Source organism: Carcharodon carcharias, chromosome 28, assembly GCF_017639515.1.
Source record: "Carcharodon carcharias isolate sCarCar2 chromosome 28, sCarCar2.pri, whole genome shotgun sequence".
Classification (NCBI taxonomy): Eukaryota; Metazoa; Chordata; class Chondrichthyes; order Lamniformes; family Lamnidae; genus Carcharodon; species Carcharodon carcharias.
The window spans coordinates 36,642,466-36,656,688 of record NC_054494.1 but is presented as its reverse complement, the minus strand read 5'-3'; the positions used below and the strand labels follow the sequence as shown (position 1 = coordinate 36,656,688).

The 14,223-nt window shown below is 46.2% G+C and overlaps 2 protein-coding genes across 6 annotated transcripts in view; one reads left to right on the top strand and one right to left on the bottom strand.

Moving 5' to 3' along the window:
• nudt13 (nudix (nucleoside diphosphate linked moiety X)-type motif 13) overlaps positions 1–13,842 on the bottom strand; it is a 42,331-nt gene extending 28,489 nt beyond the window's left edge. The window contains exon 1 of one of the 3 annotated variants that reach the window (XM_041176496.1): positions 13,641–13,842. In XM_041176496.1, coding sequence (XP_041032430.1) covers positions 13,641–13,816 — 176 coding nt within the window. In that variant the 5' untranslated portion in view covers positions 13,817–13,842. Of the gene's footprint in view, positions 1–1,609; positions 1,766–1,856; positions 1,973–13,640 lie in introns of those variants that run through there. The other 2 variants (XM_041176499.1, XM_041176498.1) reach the window with 2 other exon arrangements.
• Positions 2,120–14,223, top strand: part of p4ha1b (prolyl 4-hydroxylase, alpha polypeptide I b) — an 81,590-nt gene continuing 69,486 nt past the window's right edge. Inside the window, exon 1 of one of the 3 annotated variants that reach the window (XM_041176491.1) lies at positions 2,120–2,311. The gene's annotated coding sequence lies outside the window, so the exon portion shown is untranslated. Of the gene's footprint in view, positions 2,312–12,964; positions 13,088–13,197; positions 13,217–14,223 lie in introns of those variants that run through there. The other 2 variants (XM_041176493.1, XM_041176495.1) reach the window with 2 other exon arrangements.

Sequence of the window (14,223 nt, the reverse complement as noted above, 5' to 3'; positions counted from 1 at the left end):
GACAGGACAGTGGGACAGACACTGGAACAGACAGGACAGTGGGACAGACACTGGAACAGACAGGACAGTGGGACAGACACTGGAACAGACAGGACAGTGGGACAGACACTGGAACAGACAGGACAGCGGGATAGACACTGGAACAGACAGGACAGTGGGACAGACACTGGAACAGACAGGACAGTTGGATAGACACTGGAACAGACAGGACAGTGGGACAGACACTGGAACAGACAGGACAGCGGGACAGACACTGGAACAGACAGGACAGCGGGATAGACACTGGAACAGACAGGACAGTGGGACAGACACTGGAACAGACAGGACAGTGGGACAGACACTGGAACAGACAGGACAGTGGGACAGACACTGGAACAGACAGGACAGTGGGATAGACACTGGAACAGACAGGACAGCGGGATAGACACTGGAACAGACAGGACAGTGGGACAGACACTGGAACAGACAGGACAGTGGGATAGACACTGGAACAGACAGGACAGTGGGACAGACACTGGAACAGACAGGACAGCGGGATAGACACTGGAACAGACAGGACAGTGGGACAGACACTGGAACAGACAGGACAGTGGGATAGACACTGGAACAGACAGGACAGTGGGACAGACACTGGAACAGACAGGACAGTGGGACAGACACTGGAACAGACAGGACAGCGGGACAGACACTGGAACAGACAGGACAGTGGGACAGACACTGGAACAGACAGGACAGTGGGACAGACACTGGAACAGACAGGACAGCGGGACAGACACTGGAACAGACAGGACAGCGGGACAGACACTGGAACAGACAGGACAGTGGGACAGACACTGGAACAGACAGGACAGTGGGATAGACACTGGAACAGACAGGACAGCGGGACAGACACTGGAACAGACAGGACAGTGGGACAGACACTGGAACAGACAGGACAGCGGGACAGACACTGGAACAGACAGGACAGCGGGATAGACACTGGAACAGACAGGACAGTGGGACAGACACTGGAACAGACAGGACAGTGGGACAGACACTGGAACAGACAGGACAGTGGGACAGACACTGGAACAGACAGGACAGTGGGACAGACACTGGAACAGACAGGACAGTGGGACAGACACTGGAACAGACAGGACAGCGGGACAGACACTGGAACAGACAGGACAGCGGGATAGACACTGGAACAGACAGGACAGTGGGACAGACACTGGAACAGACAGGACAGTGGGATAGACACTGGAACAGACAGGACAGTGGGACAGACACTGGAACAGACAGGACAGTGGGATAGACACTGGAACAGACAGGACAGTGGGATAGACACTGGAACAGACAGGACAGTGGGACAGACACTGGAACAGACAGGACAGTGGGACAGACACTGGAACAGACAGGACAGCGGGATAGACACTGGAACAGACAGGACAGTGGGATAGACACTGGAACAGACAGGACAGTGGGACAGACACTGGAACAGACAGCGCAAAGGCCTCGGTGTGTTTGGTTTGGTGGGGGGGGGGGGGGATGGTAGGAGATCCTCAATGCGGTCCAGGGGGTCACCATTTGCCCAAGGCCGCTTTATTTAAAAGAAAAACCAACTCCTCACCGCCCTCGGATCCCCCGCAATGTCTCCGTTTCAGCCTCGGAGCCGCCGAGAGGAGCCGGAGCCGGAGCCGTTTCCCGGGGCAACGCCGAGCCCCCTTATCCCCGCTGCCTGTCAACGAGAGGGAGGGGAGAACAAGATGGGTTCCCCTAGACTAAAATCCACAAATCCCTCTAAACATCGAGCCATCTAAAATAGTAAAGCAACTATAAGGAACCTGCGACGTCATATTGTTGAAATAAGTGGGTACCGTTGGGTTCATTAATATCATTCCAATTGTGGTCATCTGCGCGTTCACAGCGCCTCGATGATCGGAGGTCATTAAGATCAATAACACTGGGAGCGGAGGAGCGCTGCCTGTCAGCGCCCCCCGGTGCTCGGAGGCCATAGTGAGCGGCGTTGGCACTGGGAGTGCCGGATGTCCACCCGCAGCGCCCCCCGACGCTCGGAGGTCATGTTGGCCGCTGTTGGCTGAGGATAGTGGAATATGTGAGAAGCGGCACGTCCAGGACGAAAGGGGAGGAGGTGGGCCCAGGGAAAGGGGAGTCGAGCTGGCGGGGCCTGCCTTTGGGCCGAGGGAGGGAGGCGACAGAAGGGTGGAGGCCCGCCTCTCTGGGCTGCAGTGTGACAGTGAAGTGAGCGGGGGCTGAGGCCAGAGGAGGCCCCAGTGAGGGAGAAGGATTGAGCCACAGAGACAAGGCCGAGGTAGGATTTACCAGAACTTTCCCCCCTCCTCTTCTACTGCACAGTGAACAACCAATACAAAACTGTCACAAAATAGGTATAACAGTTAGGAGACGGGGAAGAGAATATAAACAAGTTGTCCAATTAACTCCAGTTGGAAGATTGAGAAATTTGTTTTCATCTTTTTAGATTTATTTTAGATGTTAGGAGTGGGAATATCCCCCACTTGCCTGGTTAAGTGCAGCTCCCACAACACTCAAGAAGCTGGTCACTGTCCAGCACAAAGCAGCTGCTTGATTGGCACCACGTCCACAAACATTCACTCCCTCCACCCACTGACGCACAGTAGCAACCGTGTGTACCATCTACAAGATGCACCGTAAGAATTGGCCAAGGCTCCTCAGACAGCACAATCCAAACCCACTACCAACTAGAAGGAGAAAAGCAGCAGATAGATGGGAACACCACCACCTGCAAGTCTCCCCCCACCCCCCAAGTCACTCACCATCCTGACTTGGAAATATATCGCCGTTCCTTCACTGTCGCTGGGTCAAAATCCTGGAACCCTCTCCCTAACAGCACTGTGGGTGTACCTACACCACATGGACTGCAGCGGTTCAAGAAGGCAGCTCACCACCAACTTCTCAAGGGCAACTAGGGATAGGCATTAAATGCTGGCCTAGCCAGCGAAGCCCACATCCCGTGAATGAATAAAAATAAATTCTCATTCAGTTTTGAGAAATTTATCCTCTCAATTCTTCATTCTGATTTTTCCAATTTCAAATCAGGTTCTGCATCCCTCTGTTTGCACACCCAGTGTGCCATACCAAGAGACATGGTGCAGCTTGTTCGACACCTATCCTGCCATAGAGATAAACTACAGAAGATCAGAATTATACTGCCACTTAAGAATTTAAAATCAGTTCTGAGGATGACCTCTCTACGTTGCCGTAAACTATGACTAAACATTAAATACCCCACAGGTGTCAGATTTTGTCACCACTGTCAGTGACATACAAGTTCCCTTACCAAAACAATCCTATTATCTTGTTTCTGAGCACTGGGCTAACTTACGTTCTTTAGTTTGTTCCAGGCACTTGGTGTTAATGTATATTTGTGTAACATCACTGTGTATAAAAATTTTTTAACTATGCTGTTTGCCAACTCAGTAATCCCCCCCTGCACAAAGAGGGGACCTATCAAGTGAAAGGTCCAATGGGAGAGGGAGTAAGAACATAAGAAATAGGAGCAGGAGTGGACCTTTGGCCCCTCGAGCCTGCTCTGCCATTCAGTAAGATCTTAGTTGAAATTTTGCATCAATTCCACTTTCTCACCCTACCCCTTAACTCCCTTAGTGCACAGAATTCTATCAGTCTCAGCCTTGAGATCATTTAGGACTGAGCATGCACAACCTTCTGAGGATTCTTAAAGTTTCACAACCCTCCGAGTGAAAAGAATTCTCCCCATATCAGTTCTAAATGGCTGACCCCTCATCCTTATCTGACCACTTGGTCTAGACTCTCCGGCTAGGGGAAATAACTTCTCAGCATTAACCCTGTCAAGCCCTCTGAAGAATTTTCAGTTCAGAGTTCATCACTCAATCTTCTAAACTCCAGAGCATATACGCAGGTGAGGTGAATGACTGCCCTTTACATCAAGAGAGCATTTGACCAAGTGGTGGCATCAAGGAGCCCTAGCAAAATTAAGAGTCAATGGAATTCAGGGGAAAACTATCCACTGAGTGATACCTAGCACAAATGGTTCTGGTTGTCGGGGGTCAATCATCTCAGTCCCAGAACATCACTGCAGTAGTTCCTCAGGGTAGTGTCCTAGGGCCAATCATCTTCAGCTGCTTCACCAATCACCATCTCCATTATAAGGTCAGAAGTGGGGATGTTCGCTGAAGATTGCACAATGTTCAGCACCATTAGCAACTCCTCAGATACTGAAGCAGTCTGTGCCTATATGCAGCAAGACCTGGACAACATTCCAGTTTGGGCTCATAAGCAGCAAATAACATTTATGCCACACAAGTACAATGACCATCTTCAACAAGAGAGTATCCAATCTTCTCCCCTTGACATTCAATGGCATTACCACCACTGAATCCCCTACTATCAACATCAAGGGGGCTGCCAGTGACCAGAAACTGAACTTGGTTAACCATATAATACTGTGGTTACAAGAGCAGGTCAGAATTCTGCAGAGAGTAACTCATTTCCTGACTCCCCAAAGCCTGTCCACTATCAACAAGGTACAAGTCAGGACTGTGATGGAATACTCTCCACTTGCCTGGATGAGTGCAGTTCCAACAACACTCAAGAAGCTTGACACAATCTAGGACAAAGCAGCCCGCTTGATTGGACCCCATTCACCGATGCACAGTGGCAGCAGCGTGTACCATCTACAAGATGTGCTGCAGCAACTCGCCAAGGCTCTTTCGACAGCACCTTCTATACCCACGACCTCTACCACCTAGAAGGACAAGGGCAGCAGAGGCATGGGAACACCACCACCCCTGGCAAGTTCCCTCCACGTAACTCACCATCCTGACCTGGAAATATATCGCCACTCCTTCACTGTCGCCCTCCCTAACAGCCCTGTGGGTGTACTTCACCACATGGACTGCAGTGGTTCAAGAAGGCACCTTCTCAAGGGCAATTAGGGATAGGCAATAAAAATGCTGGCCTAGCCACATCTTGTGAAAGAATTTTTAAAAATCAATTTTACTCCGTGGTAAGGTGTTAAAGGTGTGGTTAGGGTTTGATGGAATTAAGGCTCATGATCACTACTAACAAGGATGCAAGATGAGAGAGTAAGAGGTCCAGAATCTAAATGGGTGATCACTGACGGGTTGGGAGGTCGGATTTAGTGTCCAGCCCATTTGCTTTGCAACTTTTCCTTGCCATTTATCATAATGTGGTGTATGTTACAGTTCACTCAGGGAGCCCGGGTTGCTGTGGCAACATGTACTTTTTGAATGCCTGTTGTAGTCCGGAGCTATGACTAGAGGCTCCAATTCCTTTCCATCACATGGCTGATCAGGAATCTCTCCCACTCTTACCGCCTGCCATTGGCGTGTGTTGGAAGGATTTGCAGGATGATACTCAACCTGTTTGGCCACGTTAAAAATGCATCTTCCTCAGGCATCAAGTCCTGGGGTGGGACTTGAACCTGGAGCTTCTGGCTTAGAGGCAGGGATGCTACCTACTGTGTTACAAGACCTCCATAATTTATCATTGTACCAAGACATAATTATATCAGAGATTTCAGGTGAGAATCTGCAGCTCTCCTATCATCGGCTGGACTTTTAAATATAAAAAGGCAACCTTTGCCGTATTTTTTACCTTCTCTGCCTTGGTGTTTGTTTTTCCTTGTGCCCTATGAAACCCCCAGGAGTGCCTTTCTGTATAACACAGTTGTTTAATTTAAGTTGTCATATTTCCATTGGTGACAGTGCTGACAGCTTTCCAAAAGGTCTTGTGATTGCAGCCATATATTCAGGCTGTGCTTGTCACTGGCATAAGATGCCAGTTGTATATTAATTGTGCTTAATTGTATACAGGTGGTCGGCATAACTGGAGATTCACTTGTGCTTTTATAAATAGGAACAGACTGAAACAGGTGGTTGTTGGGTTAGGAGGTGCATGTTTGTAATCTGCATCTCTGTAAATAAATGCTTATAAAAATGTGTCGTGGTTCTAGTTCTATCCTTTGCTCGGGAATTTAATATAAGACACTGTGAGAAGAAGTAAAAAGGGGTGTGAAAGTGTGAGGGGAACCCTAATAAAGCAGTTCTCTAACAGGTGCCACAACAAGATAAAGATCTGCAGCAAAATCTGGTGGATTGTGTCATTGTTTCACAGGCTCCAATTCTAAGAGACTGCTTGTGCTGGAAATGCTTCCTTGAAGATAGAATTTCTGTCTGTACCCTACCCAATTATTCATGCTGTTCACTACCCTCCCAATCTTGTTTGCTTGTTGCATGCTAAAACTTCTAATTTTTTGCCTCCCACCATATAATGAAATGTAATCTTTCTAATTTAAAACAGTGCGTATTTTGTGGTCTTGCATTGCATCATATTCTGAAACGTGACCAAACTTTTGTTTCCCGTTTGAAAGAGTTTGGCTGACTTTCATACTCGCCCCTATCATTGGCATGGCTATGCTACACCATGAATCCTACCCTGAAACATTCTTGAAAAATATAATGGATTTTGCTAAAAAAAATGTCCTTTGTGTCTTGGCAGAACAATAATACAGGTGGCAGTGAGATAATGACAGAAACAGAACATTGGCAGAGGTAACCTGAATAAGAGCATGGAAAAATGGAAAACAATGGCAATGCTTAGCAGGTCAGACGGCATCTGCAGAGGGAGAAACAGGGTTAATGTTGCAGGTTGATGACCTTTCATCAGAACTACTCTGACACTAACCCGAAATGTTAACTCTGTTTCTTTGACCTCTAATGCTGCCTGACCTGCTGAGTATTTCCAGTATTTTCTATTTTTATGTAGATTTCTAACCTCTGCGTTATTTTGCATTTGTACTAGAATAAAGCATAATGATGTTGTGCCTGGATCGAAGCAGAGGGATGGCTATCTACATGTAAATATATTCAGGGCACATGAGGTTAGTTGCATCTGTTAGTGGAGGGTTATGGCCAACCTGGAGTTTGCTCAGATAAAAGCAAAAAACTGCAGATGCTGGAAATCCAAAAAAAAAATAAAAATACCTGGAAAAACTCAGCAGGTCTGACAGCATCTGTGGAGAGGAAGACAGTTAACGTTTCGAGTCCGTATGACTCTTCAACAGAACTAAGGAAAAGAGGTGAAATATAAGCTGGTTTAAGGAGGGTGGGACAGGTAGAGCTGGATAGAGGGCCAGTGATAGGTGGAGATTGCCAATAGATGTCATAGACAAAGGGACAAAGAGGTGTTGAAGGTAGTGATATTATCTAAGGAATGTGCTAATAGGTGACATTAAGGGTAGAAAGCAGGACGAGCAAGGTACAGATAGCCCTAGTGGGGGTGGGGTGGGGGGAAGGGATCAAAATATCAAAATAGGCTAAAAGGTAGAGATAAAACAATGGATGGCAATACATTTAAAAATAATGAAAATAGGTGGATATTATTATTATTGGAAAAAAGGGGGATCGGAAAGGGAGTGGGGATGGAGAGAGAGTTCATGTGATAAAAATTGTTGAACTTAATATTCAGTCCGGAAGGCTGTAAAGTGCCTAGTCGGAAGATGAGGTGCTGTTCCTCTAGTTTGCGTTGAGCTTCACTGGAACAGTGCAGCAGGCCAAGGACAGACATATGGGCATGAGAGCAGGGTGGAGTGTTGAAATGGCAAGCGACAGGGAGGTCTGGGTCATGCTTACGGATAGACCGAAGGTGTTCTGCAAAGCGGTCGCCCATTCTGCATTTGGTCTCTCCAATGTAGAGGAAACCGCATTGGGAGCAGCGAATGCAGCAGACTAAATTAAGTGCAAGTGAAATGCTGCTTCACTTGAAAGGAGTGTTTGGGCCCTTGGACGGTGAGGAGAGGGGAAGTAAAGGGTCAGGTGTTGCATCTTCTGCAGTTGCATGGGAAGGTGCCGTGGGAGGGGGTTGAGGTGTAGGGGGTGATGGAGGAGTGGACCAGGGTGTCCCGGAGGGAACGATCCCTGCGGAATGCCGCCAGGGTGGGTGAAGGGAAGATGTGTTTGGTGGTGGCATCATGCTGGATTTGGCGGAAATGATGGAGGATGATCCTTTGAATGCGGAGGCTGGTGGGATGATAAGTGAGGATAAGGGGGACCCTATCAAGGCTCTGTGAGGGAGAGAAGGTGTGAGGGCGGATGCGCGGGAGATGGGCCGGACACGGTTCAGGGCCCTGTCACAGTTGCCTTAGGGAGTTGAGGTATTTCCCAGAGATTTTCTGGCTACGGATTGTGTTTTTTTTGCCTCCCCATAAATTAGTTTTAAGGATTATTAGTTCGGGGAGTGTAGCATGGATAGGGTGAGGATTGCTGGTCTTTTCTCATGTTTGCTGCTTGATGATGCTAACATACTAACCCTGTGCCACAATAGTAGTTATATTTTTTGCCAGGGGGAAGGGTGGGAATGGGTTCTTTTAGCTCAGGCCCGCTCTCCCCAGATCCGTCGGGCCAGGTGGATATCCTTGGGCATGATGGTGACCTGCTTGGCGTGGATAGCACACAGGCTGGTGTCCCTGAAGAGCCCCACCAGGTAAGCCTCGCTGTCCTCCTGCAGGGCCATGACGGCCAAGCTCTGGAAGCGCAGGTTGGTCAGTCTTGATCTCCTACAGCAGGCGCTGGAAGGGCAGTTTGTGGATCAGCAGCTCGGTGGATTTGTAGTAGTGGCAGATCTCCCGCAGAGCCATGGTACCGGGTTGGTAGCAGTGCGGCTTCTTCATGCCACTGATAGCTGGGGTGCCTTGGTGGCCAGCTATTTGCGGGGAACTTTACCCCCAGTGGGTTTGTGGGCTGTCTGCTTAGTCTTCGCCATTTAATTCCTGCTTTCTTTCTCCTCCTGGTTCCTCTGGTGTACAATAGAAAGTAATTAGTAATGTGGAACACCCCGAGGGATTTCAGCTCTTCAATAACAGCCTTGATTCTTTTGGCTTATTGCTATCTCCCATTCATCAGAACCAGAGGTCTTTGGGTTTAAACACTACTCCAGAAACCACACTGAGATGTCAGCCTGGATTGAGTGCTGTGATGCTGGAAATGCCATCTTTCAAATGTTGCCCTGTTCACCACTAAGGTGGCCATAAAAGATCTCATGGTACTATTGGACGAAGGGAAGTGAAGTTCACCCAATGAACTGGCCAAAATTTATTTCTGCTGTTTAAATCCCTTCATGCTGCACCTCCTCCCATCCTTGGAGCTTCCTCCAGCTCTACAACACTCAGAACACTGCGCTGGTCCAATTCTACCCTCTCGTGCAGCCCATATTTCTTCGCCAGTCCGTCTGCTGTCTAGACTCTAAACTCTGGAAATTGCTCCTTAAACCTTGCTGCCTCTCCTTTAAGACACTCCTTAAAATCTATCTGACCCACGTTTTGGTCACATGATGTCTCCTTTGGCTCGGTGTCAGTTTTTGTCTGGTAACAGTCATGTGAAATGCTTTGAAAGACCTTAAGCCTAAAAAGTGCTGTACAAGTTGTTGCTTATTATAGTTTTGATCTCTGGTGTGTGCCCAGGTAAAGAAATACTGGTACATGATTCCTGCTAGCTAACTGGAAGCTGCCCGTGACTAATGGGCACAGCACGTGATGCAAACTTTTAGTTGTATTTAATTAACCATTTTAATTTGAGGTCAAGATGCCCAGTGCTCTAAAATGCTTGACCCAATCTCTCTTTCCATTAATCTGTATCACCACCACCATCTGAAAGACAATTAGGAATGAATGATAAATACTGGCCTTGACAGCAATGCCCAGATCCTGTGAATTAATTTTAAAAATTCATGACGCATAGCTGGAAGTTTCCATGTCTAATGGGTACTCCAGGATACAGAATGTTTTGTTGTACCTGACTTACTAATAGTAACTCGAGGTTAAGGTGCCCCATTCCCCAAAATGCTCCATCCAATCTTACCATCGGCTCATGTAAAATAGTACATGCACTCATGTAGTACATAAAGTCTGTCCACCATTCCTTAGCCCATTAATTTGGGGCTCTTTGTGTGACCTGTGTCCGTCTATTTAATACTGGGTCACTTAGTCACATAACCTTATAATCTTCCAAGAAGCCCCTGTCCTTCCCCTGCTTTCCATAACTACCAGGACTGCCTTTGGCATTGCTCACAGTAAGCCGGGCGATTGTTGAATAATCCCTGGTGCAGACCACTCTGGGTTGGATTGTTGTTTGCTCAGAGAAATTCTCAATTGGGAATGTGCTTTTCAATTTCGGGTTTCAGGTAAGAATCATCCAGCATTTTAATGGTTTTGAGTCAATAATACCAGATAACATCTGAAATAGCTGTGTACACTTGTTTCCAATATATTAAATAGTATAGATGTGAATAGCTCTGTGCCCTGTGAAAAGCACAGTACCTAGTGAAACTGGACTGGTCCTCAGAGTTTTGTTTTCTGTTTATCCACCACCTTCTGCTTTCTATTTAAAGCCAGTTTCCAGCTGAATAAGCTAATTTTCCGTTGCTTCCAGAAGCTTTGAAAGTTTTAGAAGCTCATTTTAAGAATCTTACTACCTTCTGAAAACCTAAAATAATATAATATTCCCAGTTTATTAACTTAAATTACCTTCGGAAAGAATTAACAAATTATGTAATACATAGCCTGTTGCTTCTAAGTCTGCATTGATTCCTTTTGCTCCTTAGATTTAAATCGAGAGCATTCCATTAAAACTTTTGAACATTTCTCCTATTTTGGTGTTGGGCTAGAATTAACTTTGTGCTTCATTTGTTCTTATGAATATTGGCGTAACATCCATCTATCTTCCATTTTTTGAGTTTTTGAAGTACTTCTTAAAAGTATTTGCCAGACCTTAAGCAGACCTCGTCTGCTTCCTTTGTGATTTCCTGAAGGATTCTGGAATATTCTTTCTGTTCCTTGTGCAGTGTGTGGATTTAACTCTTTCATTACATGTGCAATACTGATGTTTAGGTATGCTGCAGATTCTTGAACTAAAATTTGTTTACAGATTAATTTATGAAGACTGAATATTTAATTGAATACCTTTGCTATTTCTTGATTCTCATTAATACTTATTTTTATATATCTCTCGGTAGGCCTGCCTGTTGTTTTTAACCAATTTTCTGCTGCATATGTTTAAAAAATCACAGAAACCCCAGCTGCTGTCTGGCTTAAAGGGAAGAGGGCATCCAACTGAGCCAAACTTCATGCCATTTGAGAGTTTGCTTCCACTGGTTGGGGAATTTAAAACATGGGGCAGCGTCTCAGGATAAGGAGCCAATCATTTAGGACTGAGATGAGGAGACATTTCTTCACTCAAAGGGTATTGAATCTTTGAAATTCTCTACCCCAGAGAGTTATGGATGCTTCTCTGTCCAATACATTTAAGGCTGGGATAGACAGAGTTTTGGTGTCTCAAGGGAATAAGGGATATGGGGAGTGGGCAGGAAAATGGAGTTGAAGCCCAAGATCAGCCATCATCTTATTGAATGGTGCACTGGGCTCAAAGAGCCGCATGGTCTACTGCTCCTATTTTTAATGTTCATTTGAGACCCAGGAAATCTATTTTCATCACCTTTTTAAAATTACCTAGCACATACCCATACAATAATTCAGAAGGGAAATATAACAGGCTTGCCTGACCAGATCAGACTGTTATTCCAACTCTGACAGCCCATCAACTTGTCAAAGGACCTCTACAAACATAGGATTCACACACGAGCATCCCATTTGTGACTTGTAGGAATCAGTTCAAATTGCAGCAAAAGTATTTGGGGGAAAAATACTACGGATGCTGAAATCTGAAATTAAAAATGGAAACTGGTGGAAATACCCAGCAGGTTTGCCAGCAGCTGGTGGAGGGAAAAATGAAGTTAATGTTTCGGTTCTGATGATGAGTGAACAACCTGGAACATTAATCCTGGCCTGGATTTTCGCCATGTCAGAGTGAAAATCCCGGAAATGGCCAAAAATTTCTAAGTCCTGCCCCCGAACCCAGCAGTTCCCATCTTTGCAGGGGCGGGACTGGAATCATCCAGGGCTCACACATGTGCAATTCATGGAGGCTGCTGGCTATTTAAGTTACAAGCTGGCTCCACAGAATTGGGATTTTGGAAGAACAGGAGTGTGGAATCCAGAGTGTGCAGATTAGAGCAGGTAAGAGGAGGTCTGAACTTGGTGGATTCTTATGGAAAGCCAGGGTATCCCTTTGGAGGGCTAAGGTACCCCTTTGGATAGGGTTCTGGGACACCGTTGGGAGAGATAAGGCACTCTTTGGGATTGTTAAAACTGAACATGATTATGTACTTTTTACACACAAACTCATTGGAAATGTCAAGCTGTAAAAGAGGTGCCCAGCTGTCCAGGAGATGTCCAGCTTTCAGGACATGTTAAGGAGCTATCCAGGAAGTGTCAAACCAGTCAAATCTGTCAAAACTATCTGGGGAGTGTCAAAGCTGTCAAGGAACTGTCCAAAGATACTAGGTGAGTTGGCATGGAGGGTGTTAGGGTAACGGATGGTGGGGGCATGAAGTCGGCAATGGGGTGGGGAGGGGCATTAAGTTGGTGTGGGGGTGTGAGGGCCATGACGTGGGTGGGGGGTCATAGGTTGGCATGGATGGAGCACAGGGAGTATGTCTGGAGGAATGTTTTTCGTTTCTTTTTATTTAAACATCGTGCTGGGGTACAGAGGCAGGCTTTACACCCAGCCCACCTGCCTGCCTGCGGATTTGTTCCGGAGTCGCCTGCCATGACTCCTAATTTCAGTCCGCACCCCAGACCAGAACACTGTGCCTGAAAATCAACTGACTCTGCGCTCCGGACCAGGGGATGAAAATCTGGGTCACTCTGTTTCTCTCTCCATAGATGCTGCCAGACCTGCTGATTATTTCCAATATTTTCTATTTTTATTCTTGTGAACAACACATCACTGACCCACATAAAATATTTTTCTCCCTTTCTTGGAAATTGGAAAGCATGTGAAAGGGTTAATTGCTGGACTGAGTGAGTAGCTCCCTCCCACAGTCTCATGCAGAAGAGGCTCTGTGTGAGCTATTAGTGAGTGTTCTGTCCTAGCTCGCCTCTCGCACCCACGGTACCCTCTTCAAACAGCAACGTATCTACCGCTTAAAGCAGGTAAATCTCGCAAAACTTTCTCTCCGGCCCCTCCTTGCTCTAGTCACTATTTAATCACTAATTCGGGGTGTAGCTGAGCAGCCGTGGTTCCCTCGTAGTGCCGTTGAGTTTGGTCCCTCTCGGAACAACGTCAGTAGAATTTTTTTAACATTTATAAAACTGTTTTTGGATAGTTTGGCGATCGCAAAGAAGTTACACTTCGAACTCCCCGTCCCCAACATCGCGTGTCGTCGCAACTTCGTCCCAAATGTCAAATAAATGACTAAAATAACTTCTAGCTACTCAAGGGGAAAAAAAGTTTGCTTCTTCCAGCAGCGCGCTTAGCTAGTAAGCTCAGCCTTAGCATTTTCAGGGAACTATTTTTCTTGGTTATTGGGGGGTAGTTTGCAAACTTTTCCACCATATCATTACGAGAAAGAAAAAGTATTCAACTGCTTGTTAGGTTTATTGTATTTTGCTCTTTCTTGCATTTAATATAAATTACATTGTAAATTTAACATTTTTATGTTGCAACATTATACTAACAGTGGCATGCTGTGTAACGGTTACCTACTTTTTTTGGGGTATGAAGGAGTTTCCCCAAGGTTCGATTCTGGGTTCTGGTGTTGGGGGGGAGGGGGGTGTCTTTGGAGGAGGTAGAGTACGTGGCAACTTTTTCCCCCTCAAGTGCTGTTCACGCCTTCTGACCCTGGGCGATGTTAAAAACTGCACGTTTCCCACACAGCCCATTTGGGCTTGGCTGCACACAGCGATGTCACTTCACACCATCTGCAGCAGTAGGAAAGGCTGCTTTCTGTCATCTTCAGATTTTGAGAATTGTTGAACTTCTACCCGCCCCCCCCCCCCTCCATGGAGACGAGCCACGTTGCATTACTGCTTATTTTTGTGAATTTAATTTAGCTTCTCAGTGATAAAAACCCTCATTTAAAAAGGAGCTGGGTCTAAATTTGCAAGCTATCCTCCCCCGGCTTGTCTCCAATGATTTAGGGCTGCTTTATATTTCTTGTTTCCCCTTATAGTTAGCATTGTTGCATAGAAATTAAAACATGATGGGATTGATTACGTACATAAAGGCCCATCTAGTCTCTTTAAAACAACTTAAGTAATGGAGCATGTCTGTATTATGTGCTGAAATT